This window comes from Physeter macrocephalus, chromosome 4 (assembly GCF_002837175.3).
Source record: "Physeter macrocephalus isolate SW-GA chromosome 4, ASM283717v5, whole genome shotgun sequence".
Classification (NCBI taxonomy): Eukaryota; Metazoa; Chordata; class Mammalia; order Artiodactyla; family Physeteridae; genus Physeter; species Physeter macrocephalus.
Genome location: NC_041217.1, coordinates 92,947,022 through 92,962,380, shown reverse-complemented (window position 1 = coordinate 92,962,380; position 15,359 = coordinate 92,947,022). Strand labels below are relative to the sequence as shown.

At 37.7% G+C, this 15,359-nt stretch overlaps 1 protein-coding gene and 1 pseudogene across 2 annotated transcripts in view; both read right to left on the bottom strand.

Annotated features, from left to right (window-relative positions):
• Positions 1-10,772, bottom strand: part of COL11A1 (collagen type XI alpha 1 chain) — a 198,906-nt gene extending 188,134 nt beyond the window's left edge. Inside the window, exon 1 of one of the 2 annotated variants that reach the window (XM_007113602.4) lies at positions 10,316-10,772. In XM_007113602.4, coding sequence (XP_007113664.1) covers positions 10,316-10,421 — 106 coding nt within the window. In that variant the 5' untranslated portion in view covers positions 10,422-10,772. Of the gene's footprint in view, positions 1-9,047; positions 9,295-10,315 lie in introns of those variants that run through there. The other variant, XM_007113603.4, reaches the window with a different exon arrangement.
• On the bottom strand, positions 2,584-10,119 carry LOC102984782 (superoxide dismutase [Mn], mitochondrial-like; annotated as a pseudogene).
• Positions 10,773-15,359: the final 4,587 nt, after the last annotated feature.

Below are 15,359 nucleotides of genomic sequence, written 5' to 3'. Positions count from 1 at the left end.
AGTGTGACTCAACTGTACTAATTATCATTGAGAACCCCAGGTGACTTTACAGTGGGTTGGCTATTCCAGAAAAAGCTGCATGGCTCTCTACTTCCCTGGTTATTTGTCAGAGGATCCAATAGTTGCAACCAATTGGAACCACCTAGTAAGTACAGATATCAAAGTATGCACTGACCATGCCATCTTAGCAGCCTCCCTGTACTTTTAAATTAGTCACATGAATCCATTCTATCCAGAAAAATATACCCATATGGTCTTGTGTTATGTGGTCCCTGCCCACATCCCCAACTCCAGCACTCTCCTAGTAACACACATACACCATGAGAATGGAGGCTGGCAAACCATCTTTGTAGTCCTGGCATCTAACATAGTGACTGCACATAGAAGAGAGTCATTTAATTTTCTCAGTTATTAAACAACCTCAGTCCTGAACTTTCTCATATCATAAAAAGCATATATGAGCTGAAAGTCGAAAGCAGAAACAGTATCACAACTTTGAGAATGGTGAGGGAAGAACAAACACCATTTGAGAGTGTGATATTTGAAAAGTATGGCATTTCTGATTTATAAGTGGTCACAGCTATTAAAATATGTTTATTATAAAACTAAAATTATATTTTCATTACAACAGCTTGACTTTAATGTTGAGAAGAGCAATATTTATTGGCATTTAGTTTATCACATGCTATGGAGAGGAGGATTTTTTTAAAAGCATTATCAATATCATAATCAGTTGATCTACTTAAATCAGTTTTTTGCAGAGCCACTTCTGTCTGGCAATAAGGTATGTATCAACTGATTTCCACATAGCAGATAACCTTTCACTTGACTTCCAGTACCCTGTTACACAAGTTAGGCACATCCTCATCTTTGTATACATTTATTTCCTATTACAGAAGGTTCATGAACCCTTGGTTGTGCATCAAAATTATATGTAGAGCCTTATAAAGCAGCTGTTCTTGGATTCTGCACAAAATCTACTCAATTGATATCTATAGGGATGTAACTGAAAATGATTGTGATATCAAGCCAGGACTGAGTACCCCTGTCTTCTTGACTTTAGTGAAAATGTCTTGCTATGAGTTCATTAATTCATTCAATGAATATTTACTGGCCATCTATTATGCTCTAAGTATGGTGCTAGACCTAGACACCAGAAATTCTTACAGAGATGAAAAAGATGCAGTCCCTGCTTTCATTTTATCATCAAAAATATTCTATGATAAGTATTCAAGTTGGAGTTAGTACAGTGTGCTTTAGGATGTTATACAAGGTCAATTATCCTAGTCTTCGTGGTTAAGGAGAGGTATTCCTAGAGGAGATAATATCTAAATTCTGTGTAAAAAAGCAATGCTAAGCAGATTGAGAGACTGTTCAGGGTGAAGATCATAGCTTGCTTGGAAGCAAAACAGAGAGTGCTATTTTCAGGAAATCACAATAGTATCAGCAAAAATCTGTTCAATATACTTCTGTAGACACTGGCAATAACTGATCTACATAACCCTATATCCATCTCAGATCATCAATTAGGTTATTGAAGAGCAATTCATTAGAGCTGCAGTCAACACCTTTACCTCTTTCAACAAAAATTTTCCAAATGTTTACTCTGTGTTAAGTTCCGATCTATGTGCTTAAGACACATTAAATAAGGTAGATAAAGACATCCATCCTAATGATTTTAGTGGAACTAAAACATACAATGGATAGGAATAGAATATTAAAAACATATAATTTTCATTAAAAACAATTCTACACCTACAGACTATTAACCTTATTAAGCACTTGAAGTTTTACATACTGCTTGCTTAAAGATGGTACTTCTTAATATAATAATTACGTGTGTAATATGCAAACTGCTCTCTGAAAGAACTAGTTTAGTAAAATAATCATAAAGCAATAAATATAGATAGGCTACTCTTCCTAACAGTCATTAAGCAAAATCATACAATCCTTAATAGGATGCAAAACTGAAATAAAGGTTTCAAAAATGAATATATGAGAGGAAATTTCCCAATTATTACTTTTACAAATTGAAATCATGTAGACAAATGAAATGATGATTTATGTTGCTGTCAAAGCAAAAACAAGACTTCATATGGTATTTTTCTCGATCAGATTCCTATGGTAAAGCAAACTACAGTTTTAGAGGTAAACTGGTCAATCAAGAGCTTCAAATATTTAAAGATATCTTTGGAGAGAATGTGCAAAACTATTTTCCAGATGAAGAAAGCTAGAAAGAAGTTGCAACTCATTCACTTTCAGAGAATGCGTAAAAAAAAGGGGGGGAGGAGAGATCTAATTACTGCTAACAACATGACATGAGGAGGTCACTTCACACCACACCAAGTTAACTAGATTTTAACCTTGTTCCAGTCTGCTGAGCAAAGAAGATAATTAGTAATCTAAATAGTGACTATATCATATCCTGTGCATTCTGGCATGTTGGTAGACACCAGGGGAAGAAATAAAACTAAATCACAGTCATTACCCTCCAGCAACTCCTACAGAAAGGCTAACATATACATGAGAAATTTTTAAAATAATTATAATGTGTGTGTGCATGTTTGTTTGTTTGTTTGTTTGTTTGCAAACCATGTATCTTTCAGTTACATTCTCCCAGTTGATTACATTCCAAACAGCTTTTAGATAATCAGATCTGACACTTCTATACTGAAGGTATTAAGCATACTACCATACCAATCCCCCAAAGTGGAAAAGAACTGTTGTTCCTTGTAATGGATCCTGATTAGAACAGGCAGCAATTTGTAAGTGTCCTTGTAACTTAATGAAACCAGGCCAACCCCAATCTGAACCTTGAATGCCAAGAGATACAGCTGTCAACTTCTCCTTCAATCAGTCAAAGGAAATAAAGTAACATTTACTAGCTTCCATCCACTCCCCTTTGGGTTCTCCACCATCATTAGGTCTTAAGTTTGTCCCTAAAATGGGAAGGGTGACAGGTCCTCCAACACTGAACTTTAGTGCAGGCTGAAGAGCTACCTGAATTATAACATCATCTTTAATGAGAGTCTCTTTATATTTTTCCTTGGTGGCATTCAAGTTATTCACACAATTTACATGATATTCACTGTGGTGCAGCTGCATGATTTGTGCATTAATGTTAGGCCCCAGGGCACCATAATCATAAGCAAAGTCATGAAGGCTGTGTAAAAGCATTAAGAATACACAGTAAACATGGGCAAGTGATAAAAAGCAAGGTCTCTGGAGCATGATTGCCTGGGTTCAAATCCCAGGTCTATCACATAGTAGTTGTATGGTCTTAAGCAAGATAATTAACTTCTCTGTTTTTCAATTTCCTTATGGGTAAAATGGAGATTTTAGTATTAGCTTACTTCCAGGACAATTGTCAGAATGAAATGATATTTTATACAAAAAGTGCTTACAACAGGACCTGGTACATAATGGGCATGCATTCAGCGTGAGAGCTTGTTATTATATCTGCCTGGAGTATGAAGCTTGAGCTAAATCTTGAAGTATGAGAAGGCATCTGAGAGATGGATGAGAAGGAAACATACATTCCAGGTAAAAAGAATAGTGTGTTCGAAGATAGGGGAGAATATGGGCAAGAGGTTCAACATGCCTGAAGTGCAGGGTGAATGGGAGTGAGGTGGCAGCAGGTGGGAAAAGGCTGATCGTGAGCCTGGACGTACAGAAGGGCCACATCCTGAAGGGTACTCTACACCACGCTAGGCCATTTGGACAATACTTTTGTCTTCAAAACCAGTGAAGTATTTTGAAGATTCATCAGCGTTCAAGAATGACAGCAAGTAGTAGGTTGTCCTCCACAGTCTAAAAAGAGTATTAAGGGCAAACACCACTCTAATATTTATGGCTCTTTCTCTGCAGAGCTATCCAAGAACACAAAGTAGGAAAGTGCGCTAGAGCTTCTTATTAGTTTTGTCAGGAATTGCAGCTACTGCTCTTTCTGGCAGGCATCCTTTCGGGAAGTTGTTTGTGAAAATCTGAGTGAGGAAGGAAAACCAACCACCTCATACCATCTAAGGTTCGCTCGTTTAAGCCCGGATGTGAGTTTACCAGTCAGACAGAGGAAGGAAGCTTCCACTGACACCCTATGCACTCAAGTTCTATGAATAGGGACCTTCATTTGCCTGTACAGTACAAGGCCATTCAAGAGCAATTAAATTTGGTTAAAATAAGAAAGAAATGCTTTTTAAGGAAAAAAAAGAAGGTTTGAGGGAATTGCAAAAGTTGATTGTGCTAAAGCACTTTTACACAGGTTTGTTTTAGTTCTCAATTGTCAAGTCGTATTTAAGCTGGTCTCTTACTCTGAAATATGATAACCTTTCTTTTCTCTGAGTTCTTTCTCCTAAATTAATAGCACGGTCTCTAATTCCATGCGCAGCAAGCAAAGAGTTTATTTTACCAGATAACAGTAGGTCTGGTGATCAGCCAATGTCTAAAGAACCACTAGCCAAGTCAGTAGTAAGCCAAAGACTGCAACTGATAGATACTACTCACTAAATCACTTTAAAATTGACTTTCATCTTCTCTACCAGATAATATTATTCATGTTGAGTTCTGACACTACTGAAAGTAGAAATAAAAAACAAACCCAAGATTATCTATAAAAATAAAATCATATTAGGGTTTTGAAAGGAGAAGTAAATATATTAGATGCATTAGAATATAGAAGGCAGTTAAATGAAAAACAAAACCCCTTAGTTTCTGAATTAAATTGCAAAAGAAATGAGTAGAGAAAGTCCAAATTTAGGAAATTTGTTATAGTGTACTTTTAGTACACCTGAAAACTGAATTTAAAATGGACTCTTCAGTGAGAGAACTTAGGGAGCGCTGCAACTTTTTATAGCACATGTGCATACCTCTCTTTCTTCTTTGCTAAGGAACAAAACTTCAACAGACAAAAAAAAGTTTGGTTTCATCTCACCACACCCAGCTCAGGCCACATTTTCCCACTATTAAATGAAGGAAGTGGAGGAGTAAAAGCAGAAATGCAAATCAGCCCTCAGCTCCCCCTCTGCAATTGCCCTGAATTCCTAATGATCACAGACCAACTGCACTTAATTATTTCTCCAAAGGCAGATGGGAAAGAAAAGTGTATTTAGGATACAATATGATTCTGGCTTTCAAATACTTAAATATCATCACTAAAAATTATATAAAATGATAGGACTGGCTCAATATTTATAAAACCCTATATTTATATAAATTGTTAGAGTTAGCCATGAGTATAAATATTAACTTCCATAGCTTCTTCTTCAGGACCCTAAGGACATATACTGCATTTCCCAAAAGAGAGGAAAAAACTTTATTTGGTTGAAATACTAGCTCTACCATAGTGGTTGCAGCACAACATATCATGGTAGCCCATTAAGAGGGAGTACTTCCTTACAAATTAAGTGTCCATTTATTCCTAAAGTAAAAGGTATTTATGTGATTTCAGACACTTTGACAATCCAAAAGAAAAACTTGAATTAGAATTTGCACTACTAAGTGCTCTCTTATTTTTTTTCAAAGCTGACCACTTGTTTGGAAAAAATTATCTTTTAAACAAATAACCCATATCAAGTAAAAATCAATTTATTGTCTGACTTATTAATAAAAGCCAGACAATTATATATAATATATATTACCCAATCTAAAATAAACATGAAAAGCATAGAAATTTGACACTATTTGCCTTATTTGAAATAAATATATAATTTTCTTAGCTTCTTGAAAATTTGAAGCTGTACTGGGTCCTCCATTAGTAACTTTAGAGAAGATAAAAAACTATGTTCTTAATCCAGCAAGATATGTATACAAAAAATATTTTACAAACTGTTGTGCTTTCTACTTTGATACAGATAATCTTATAGAATCACATAATTAGGCATATTAACGATACAAATTACCTATCTCTAACCTTGGGACTTTGAGGAATTTTTAAATGCTTTCTATAATTTCCTGTTTTTCTTTAAATCAGTCATTTTCACTTAATCTATCTTCTCACTAATTTAAACTCCAGCATGTACATTTAAGTAATATTTGGTCATCCCATATTCTATAAATACATATACATTAAGTAATAATTGTTTATTCCATTGTCTCAGACTACTGTTATTTAAAGATATTTTTATCACTATTGCAAATCTTCACCTTACTCATTAGAAAAACCTTGACTATTATAAGAATATATTTTTTTGAGAAAGAGGACTCAGCTAATAAATTCTCTGTGCCTTAGTTTCCTCGTTAGTAAAGTGAGAAGGTAGTATAGAGATGCAATTTTTATAAGAATTTCTATCTCAAGCATTCTCTTTAAAAAATCCAAACACCTTTTCTTCCTTTGAAAAACTTCAGCTTTTTATTACACACTCTCACCCAAGCTTGATTCAAGTCCATTCATTATCATTACATAGGTAGTGCTTCTATAAATTAATCAGAGTGAAGAGAAATTTGTCTCAGAAAAGAAGCAAAATTTTAGAAAAGAAAGGCGACTGCTTAGGTTTTTTGTAAGAAATCCTATCCACAAATCTGAAAAGAGGCTCATATTTGCCTTGCTATATTTTAGTGATAACTTGAATAATGTGCTCCTTCAATTTTAGTCACAAATTGAGGCAAACACAGAAGCTAAAAATTAATTACATAAATCATAAGAAATCATACTACCTAGGTATATACATTTCTTGTTTTGCAACTTTATAACTTTTTTTGAAACTCTGAGAGTACCTCTTAGAGAGTGATTTTTATAAAGTAGATTCTAGTTAAGTATTAATTATAAAGTGAATTGTCACATTAAGATATTGATAAACTTAATTTCAAAACTAATAGACAATTTTGTGAAAGTGTCTATAATTAACTGAATATATATGTGTCACCTAAACTAAGGTTATCTGTATAAAAGATTCAGGAAGATGCTTCTCATAAGATACCTATTTTTCTTTATTGTTTATTACAGACTTTGTCCATTTTGATTTAAAAAACAAATGGAAAGGCAATGTTAATAATCATAGAAGACATTGCATTTGTCATCAGAAGCATATCTGATCTTTTAACTGATTTCTGATTAAGTAAGCACAGGGACAAACTTGATCTCTTTGCAAAGTTGGATTAGCACATACTCTGGAAGCCAGCACCATTTCACCTGCTGATCCCAGGCACTCAAAACACTCCAGCAGGGCTCATTACCAATTGCTGACAAGCTCTGAAAGTTCTTCATAAAATTAATCAACTTTTTGCAAAGCACAGTACTGGCTCAACCACCAAAGGTTGAATACCATCTTAATTAGTGAAAAATGATTCAATTAGATTTTTTTTTCCTTTGTACTCAATTTAGCTTAACTCCTTTAAAAACCACTTAAAACCATCTATCTTAAAACTGTCTACCTTAACACAATCACAGGCTGTAGTCACTATAAATTCCAGGTGAATCTCAGCTTCTACCTATAATAAGTAATGAATTAATTGAAAATGAAATTCATGAATTCATGAGATAAAACATTTATATTAACCATAAGCAAATATATGAATCATGAAATTGAAGTTAATGCAAATATATTGTAAAAAATAATGCTTACTCTTTTATGCTAAATCATAATAAATACTAAACTTTAAATAAGTAAGTTAAAGATTACCAAGTTACAGAGTTTGGATTTGCAAGGTAAAATAATATAACTCTGTGTTTGTTCATAAATTTTCTTTTAATTCATTCACTCCAAGAACTTTTCTCTGTAAGATTAGATGTTTCAGGATCCTAACTACACATTTTTAGAGTCCAATTTTTTATGACTCAGAACTTTTTAAGGCTTTAGTGTTTTTAATCCAAGAAATACAAATTTTAGATGAAAATAGGCTGTTTTAAATTATCTTTTGGTTTAGCAACCAAATCACACCAGTGCGCCTCAATGAAATCAATAAATTATAGTATAATGCTAGTACATAATACCTTATTTAGGAACTTATTCATTGCTACATCAATTGCAAATCTGAAGGCTAGTATGAGAGCTAGACCTTGAGTTTATTTTCCCCTTGTGAGATGATTCAGGCTAGTGTTTCCTTTTTAAGCATTAATATATAATATACTATTTCCTTTTTGAAGTTCATTAAGGGCCAGAGAATGACTACAAGAGTAGGTTTAAAATGTGTAGCTTCCCACTAAGCAATAAGCACCTAGTAACTTGGTGAAACAAATACCAAATCTTACAATATGAAGATCCAAATAACCATATAACTTTCAAGACATTTCATCAAAAATGACAGAAACAACATATTATCCTTAAAGTTTGCTATTTCTCACATTAGATGGCTTTATAATAATAGAGAAGGTTCTTTTTCCACCATTTATTTGATGTGGTACTGAGATGTTTGTTTAAAAGGGTTTTAGGTATGCAGCTACATTTAAATGAAAAAATTATGCATCACAAGTGTAGAAATTTGATCTTTCTGATCTCCTTAGAGCTTTAAGGAAGTCCCAGTGTGGAAATGAAACATCTTCAGTGAAATAACCCCTGAATGCCTATGATAACATCTCTTGAGTTTATAGTGCATCTGTCTTCATTGAAGAAAGTCTTAGTTTCCACATTAAAAAAAAAAAAAAAACCTGCCATTATGATACTTTTTCCTACGTTTGAACAAAAGAAATAGCTGAAAAAGCTCAAAAAGAAACAGCATATCTGTTCTTCCTTAATTGAGTGTCCTTTTTCAGCATCACTGTATATACTTAGAAGGATTTTAAGAGGCCTCATTTACTAACACAGTTGCTTGAATTCCAAATAATAAATAAAACCAGCAGAGGGCAGACCTGCTGACAGAACTGACCAATCCAGCTGGTGACCAGGTACCAAAGGTAAAATACAAATTTTTGATGGATTCCACTTTCAAGACTCTACTACTTATTTTTTAAAATGTAGAAATGAATGAATCCACGTAATTAGCATAACTTCAAAATTCAAATATAGTCCTAATGAGGCTCTGACTGTATTCTCCAGGAAAAGTCACAGAGGAATAATCCACCACTGCCCGCTACTCAGGAAGGTGAACATCACAAAGTGTGGGGAAGAAATACAGACCTGGTTTCGCAGAGCTCGGCCTCCGGGAGCGCTAACTCCCATTAGGGAGAACTCAGATCTTGGCACCCACAGGGTCAGACTCAGGTTTCCGCTAAAGCCTGCGCATTTGGGGTTGACAGTTTCTTTCTCCCTCAGCCAATCCTCGCCACCCTCCTTCTTACCCCCCCACTTCTCTGCGCACTCCTGACAAAGCTTGCTTTTTTACTCTAAGCTGTTTGGGCTCCCTTAACTCCAAAGGAGTCCTCCCGCCAGCCGTGTCTACAGCACCTAACGGACCGCTCCAGCCACATGCCTTTGCGGGAAAGGGCGGGGGAAGGGGAGGGAGGAGGCGGAGGGGAGGAGTGAAGTCGCTCTCCCTCCTTGGGTACTGACAGGGCTGTAGTCTCCCGAGCAGGTCTGGTCATTGAATATTTGGTGGTGCCACGTAGGAACTTTTCCTTACCTCTCTCCTCCCATCCCACCCCACGCCCCCTCCCCTTCCCTCCAATCCCTATTCCTCCACCCCCACCCCATTTGCTTGGCGAGTTTCATCATTCTCCAAGAGAGCTGCACGTCCAACCTGCAAGAAGAAGTTGGGGGTGGGAGGGCTCACAGGAGGAGGAGGGGGCTGAAACCCCGGGAAAAAAGTTCTTCCTATCTTTATCCGTTTCTTATAATCTCCCATTTTTTCCTCTTAACATCTCCTCAAAATGCCACACACACACACACACACACACACACACACACACACACACACACACACACACACAGTGTTCTCAGTGTTCAAGATTCAGGCCCCCTGCTTCCTCTCATATCCCTAAAAGTAAAACAGCTTGAGAACTTCATCAAGGTTCATTTAATACACTTTCTCTATATTTTCTCCTCAGCTCACCTTCAAAAAAGCTTTTCCATTAGTTAGAATCTGAAGAAACCAGAAGATGTGTTCAAAGGGCAGTCTAAGGACTGTTCCTCAAACAAAAGCTTTGTACAACTGCCCTTGTGTTCAAGGTAATACTTTTCCTCTTTTCAAAGCCCCTGGAAAGTGGTGAAGGGCATTTCAGCAGGCTCTGTGCCTGACAGATCTTTTTTTCCTGCTACCTCTTCTCCCATTACTGTCCCGCCTACATCCATCTCTCCAGTCTTCACTTCCAACCTGATGGCAGCTACAATCTGGATTTAAGAGAATTGCTTCTTTGGGAGGGGGGGGGGGGTTGGAAGAAGGAAGGGGGGAGGGGCACAGAATGAGAAAGACAGCAATCTCCCACCTTCCCAAAACCATTTTTTCTTACCTCCTCTGACCTCTCTAGCCTGGAAGAGGAAAGTCAGTGCGAGAGTTGTTATGGTGAAATCCCAGAGCCACCGTTTCGTTTTCCACCTAGAGGACCACCGCTCCATCTCCGAGCCCCGCACTCACAACTGTGAACTCAAACCACGAAAACGCGACTGCAGACCAACTCCCTTCCAAGGTATCGTCGGGGATGTTTGCTACACAGCCATTGGAAGGGAGAGGGGGAAAAAGTCAAAGGGCTTTTTCTTTAGATTTGATGGTTTGCTTCCTTCCTGTCTCTCGCCCCCTCCTCTCCTTCTCGGTCGGCCCCGCTGGTCGGGACCCTCCGATCCGTCCTCTGCGGGGCCCTGCCTTCAGACTGAAGGCAGATGAGGGGCTTCAACCAAAAATCTGTGAGGACTGCGTGCCCCTAAAGGCTTCATGCCGTCTGTGGGCCGGACGAGAGGCTCTGGGCAGCCCCCTCCTCCGCCCACTCCCCTCCGGCTCCCCCCTTACCCCGGGCGAAACTGACAAGCCCGCTGAAGGTCAGACCCAATCACACGCCTCGCGGGCAGCCCCGAGCCCGCCCCCCTCTCCTTTGCCCAAGAATCAGGTCTCCCTGCAAGCCCAGCCCACCAACCACCCCCCTCCCCATCTCCCCACTCCTCCCCTCCCTCTTCTCCTACCCAAATCCCCGAGAAGAAATGGGAGGGAGTTACGGGGGACGCGTGCTTGGCTCCAGCACTTTGGGAATGAAAGGAATTGCAGGAGAGCCCTGGAGTCCACAGAGTTTTCAAGGAGCTTCTGTATTCAATAAAAACAGCTACTTGTCTCCTTGCACCCGTCTGTTAGCCTCTTGTTCGTCGGCGGGGGAGGGGAGGAGCCCAGCGTCTGATCCGCCACACCGCTGGAGTTCTGGGCTGCCAGCCGTAACCTTATCCTTGTGCAAAAGTCGGCTTCTTATAGCAGACGTGGAACCAGCGGACTCATTGCTTTGCCTGCTCCGAAAAGAATTTTTAATATTTTTTTTAAACCGAGAACTAAAAGAAAGGGATGAAGGTGAGATGGAGGGACCCAAGAGGTCAAAACCCATGATCTTATAGGGAAGCTCTCCTTCGAGGTCTGAAACTGACAGGTTTCTCTCTTGAATGTTTAAATTCTACGCTAGCTTCATTCAGAGGCTTGTCTCTTAAAGAGCTGAACTGTACTCTGAGGCGGGAGGCGAAAGAAATGTATGGGAGCTGACCTTAAGGGGGTGAGTAATTGAATTTTCCAGCTGATTCCGTCCTGAACCCGGATGAGGGGGCAGAGGGGGAGGAGAAAAGACAGGGAAAGCAACTCACAGAGATCTCCAAGCGTCTAGGCCCACAGCTCCTCATAAAGGGCCTCAGGAGCTGAAAATATGGTCACTCCACAGTGAAAATAATAAGAAGGGGGCAGGTTTCTAAATTCCTTCTACTTACCCGTCCTCAAAGTAATCCACTTAAACCTGGAGTATCGATTCTCTGGTCATTTTTTCCACGTTTAAATTATTCCCTCTTATTGGCTCCTTTTTGTTCCTTAATATTTCTTAAGATGTCTCTCAAAAATTTTCTGGAACAGAGCCAAACAAGGTGCCAGCATACATTAGGCATTCAATAGAGATGTGCTGAGTGAATGAATACATTTTCCTGTTGGTAAAGACTGGAAGCTTTGGCCAGGACCTATGCTGAGTAGTTAAGATATTTCAAGGCTTAAGGATTCTCAACTAAGTTTATGAGGTGCATATTTCCACTAATTTTTAGAAATCTAATTTTCTATTAGTTACCAAAATATACCTCATGACCCATGAGATTAATCAGATACTCTAGCTATGTGGTTTAAGAGTTGGAAGGAAGGTGTTCAGAGACTATACTGAGGCCCAAGATGGAATTGTATAAGGACATGTATAAGAGGCATGTAAAATGAGGAAAGCAACTAAAAAATACTTTCAACAAGACTGTCACTCTCTGTGACAAAGAACCATTCCCACATCAAGAAATTTACCTCTTAGATAATAGGTAAAAAAATACTTTGTATTAATAATGTTGCTTGTGGAATGTTTGAGATGCCTTATATCAGCTGCAGAGAAATATCACCAACTAGTTTTTCTGATTATAACCTCAAATTGTTAATATAATTTAATAAAATAATTAAATATCATACTGTGTTTGAAAGTGAAATGTATAATTAAAAATTAAGAACCTTAAGGTAAAAATATACCTAAATTTATCACCTTCATTATCCTTCATCTTCTCAAAGTGAAAAATATGTGTGAATTTTCAGTTAACACAATTTTTTGAAATCTGAATTTTTTTGTCCAATTCTTGGTATATTTTTAAACTTATTTTCTAGGTCTTCTCTTAAATGTAAAACAGTGAAATGAATACAAAGTTTAGAAACACATTATTTATGAAGCTACCGGAATCCTTAATCAACTCAAGAGCTAGAGAGAGTTACGGTGCTTGCAGCAACATGTAGAAATGGTGTTCCAAACTGTTTCTCAATAACTCTCCTGATTTATAGAGAATTCCATGGCCTGATACTGTTCTAGGAGGTGAGAAATGTTGCAGTCAGTCTAGCAAGCCCCACCTTCTGGTCACATCTCAGGCCTTCTCAATGCAGTGAATGGGTCCTTTCAGGCAAAGTGGCTTGGGTGAATAGAGTTATTACTACCTTATGCTCTCTGTATTCTGTGGTCTGAATTCTTCTGGCCACTGCCCAGAGGGGCATAACCTGGGTCTGAATTAATGCTCTGGAAGGAAATATAGTGGATTCATAGTAAGGAATAGTTAATTATGCCTAACCCCTCTAGCCTATAGCTAGCTGCCAGGTTAAGAACCTCCTAGGAACTTGCCCATGGATTTGCAGGAGGTGGAGTCAACAGGAGGAAGTATAATGCTAAATAGTAAAGTGTGTAAAGGGAAGCTAGAAGAGACCCACCTCACTACCTTCAACTTCACAGGGGATGACTTCCAGGGACGTTGTTTCCTAGGCCATCTTTCAGCCAATCCTTGCTAACTGTTATATAGAGCTTCAAAAATGTAATAGAATGTGACAATTTTCTTGACATATGTCTTTTATTTGGAGCACAATTAGCTGTAGGACATTTCCTATCTTGTTATATTTATTCAGCTTTGTAGAATTTGGTTTCATCACAAGTCTTTCAAAAACAAGATGAAAACAGTTTAGAGAAAAAATAGTCATATCCTTTGTAGCAGTATTTTAGATTGACCACTTGTCCATATTGGCTTGTCTGGGAAACTTAGAGAGTAATTTGATAATTGATTAGAGGTCATATTAGGGGAACTTAAATGTTCTAGACAATCTTCAGAGTTCACAGAGCTTTATTAAACATTGTGTAATGCTCATACCTCTCCCTTAATATTGTCAAAAATCCCTAGGAATGAGGGGATGCAAATTCAGAAGCAATGTTTTAAATATTGAGACCTCAATAACCAAACTGGAACTAAAGAAACCTTGTCCATAGCTGGATGTCCCTAATGCAAACAGTAATAGAGTATTTGAGGTAGAGGGAACTCTACACTAAGACTTAAATTACTACAGGTAGAATTAGGTGAAAGAAGTAGAGTTTTGAAAAGATGCATGATCTTTGAAATGATTTGGTATTCACAACAGAGAGAGAGGGAGAAAGAGACAGAGAGAGAGAAGATATATATATGAACATTTTCTCCAGACACTGTGCAGTAACTAAAACTGTCAAATTTGACTTATTGAATGAGAAATTATTATGGGGGTGAGAAACTCTTGCACATATCAGAAATACTTAAAATGTTTTAAAGAAAATTGCTATTGAATATAATCCCTCTCTTACTGTGCCTAATAGTTTGTCTTTCTTGCCCTTTTCTGAACTTTAGGTCAATTATTTTAAGAAAGAAATGACTAAGCAGTTTGACATTTATTTTACAGCTTTTTTTTTTCTAATACATGAGTGGCTAAAAATTATTTTCTGTTTTAAAGTGGAGTTGGTCCCTCTTACCTCACAGATGGACCATTGTATTATAGAAAGTGGGAGGGTGGGGAAGGGATAGAGAAGTTTATTTTCATAGTCAGCCTAGCTCACAATTACCCCACAGTGATGATTGGGTATACTTCTGCACCTTTACTGTGAAATAACATACAGAACTTGAGAGGAATCTAAATTTAGCGCAATTTTAATGATAAAACAATCTTCAGATGAAAAGTTTGGTCTGTTAGGGTGCTGAAGGAGTCAACTCAGAGATGACAGACCCATGCTGTTTAAAAGAACATAAAGTAAAATCAAATCTAAATGAACCCCAAACAAGCAAGACCTATTGCCTTATACATTCATGTACATCTCTCTTAAAAATATCCTTTAGTTAGCTATACTCACAGGAAGCTATCATAGTTCTTTTTCATAATTATCCAAAGAGAGAAGAGAGAAACACAGACAGAATGACTCAGGGCAAAACCTTAAATATTTGTTGGACCTTTGTCAAGATATTTTTACTCTCTGCTATCTTTTTTCTTCTTAATTGAATGGATTTGGCATTTACGAAGCTCCTGTGTGTCAGCAAATATTAAACAAGACTTTCTACAAAGTGTTATAGGAAAACATCAACAGCTCTATCAATAGAAGATGGGATTTTTAAAAAAACATCTTTATTGGAGTATAATTGCTTTACAATGGTGTGTTAGTTTCTGTTTTATAACAAAGTGAATCAGTTATACATACACATATATCCACATAGCTCTTCTCTCTTGCGTGTCCCTCCCTCCCACCATATCTCTTCCCTCTTGCATCTCCCTCCCTCCCACCCTCCTTATCCCACCCCTCTAGGTGGTCACAAAGCACAGAGCTGATCTCCCTGTGCTATGCGGCTGCTTCCCACTAGCTATCTATTTTACATTTGGTAGTGTATATATGTCCATGCCACTCTCTCACTTTGTCCCAGCTTACCCTTTCCCCTTCCCGTATCCTCAAGTCCATTCTCTAGTTGGTCTGCATCTTTATTCCCGTCTTGCACCTATGTTCTTCATGAACTTTTCTTTTTCTTAGATTCCAT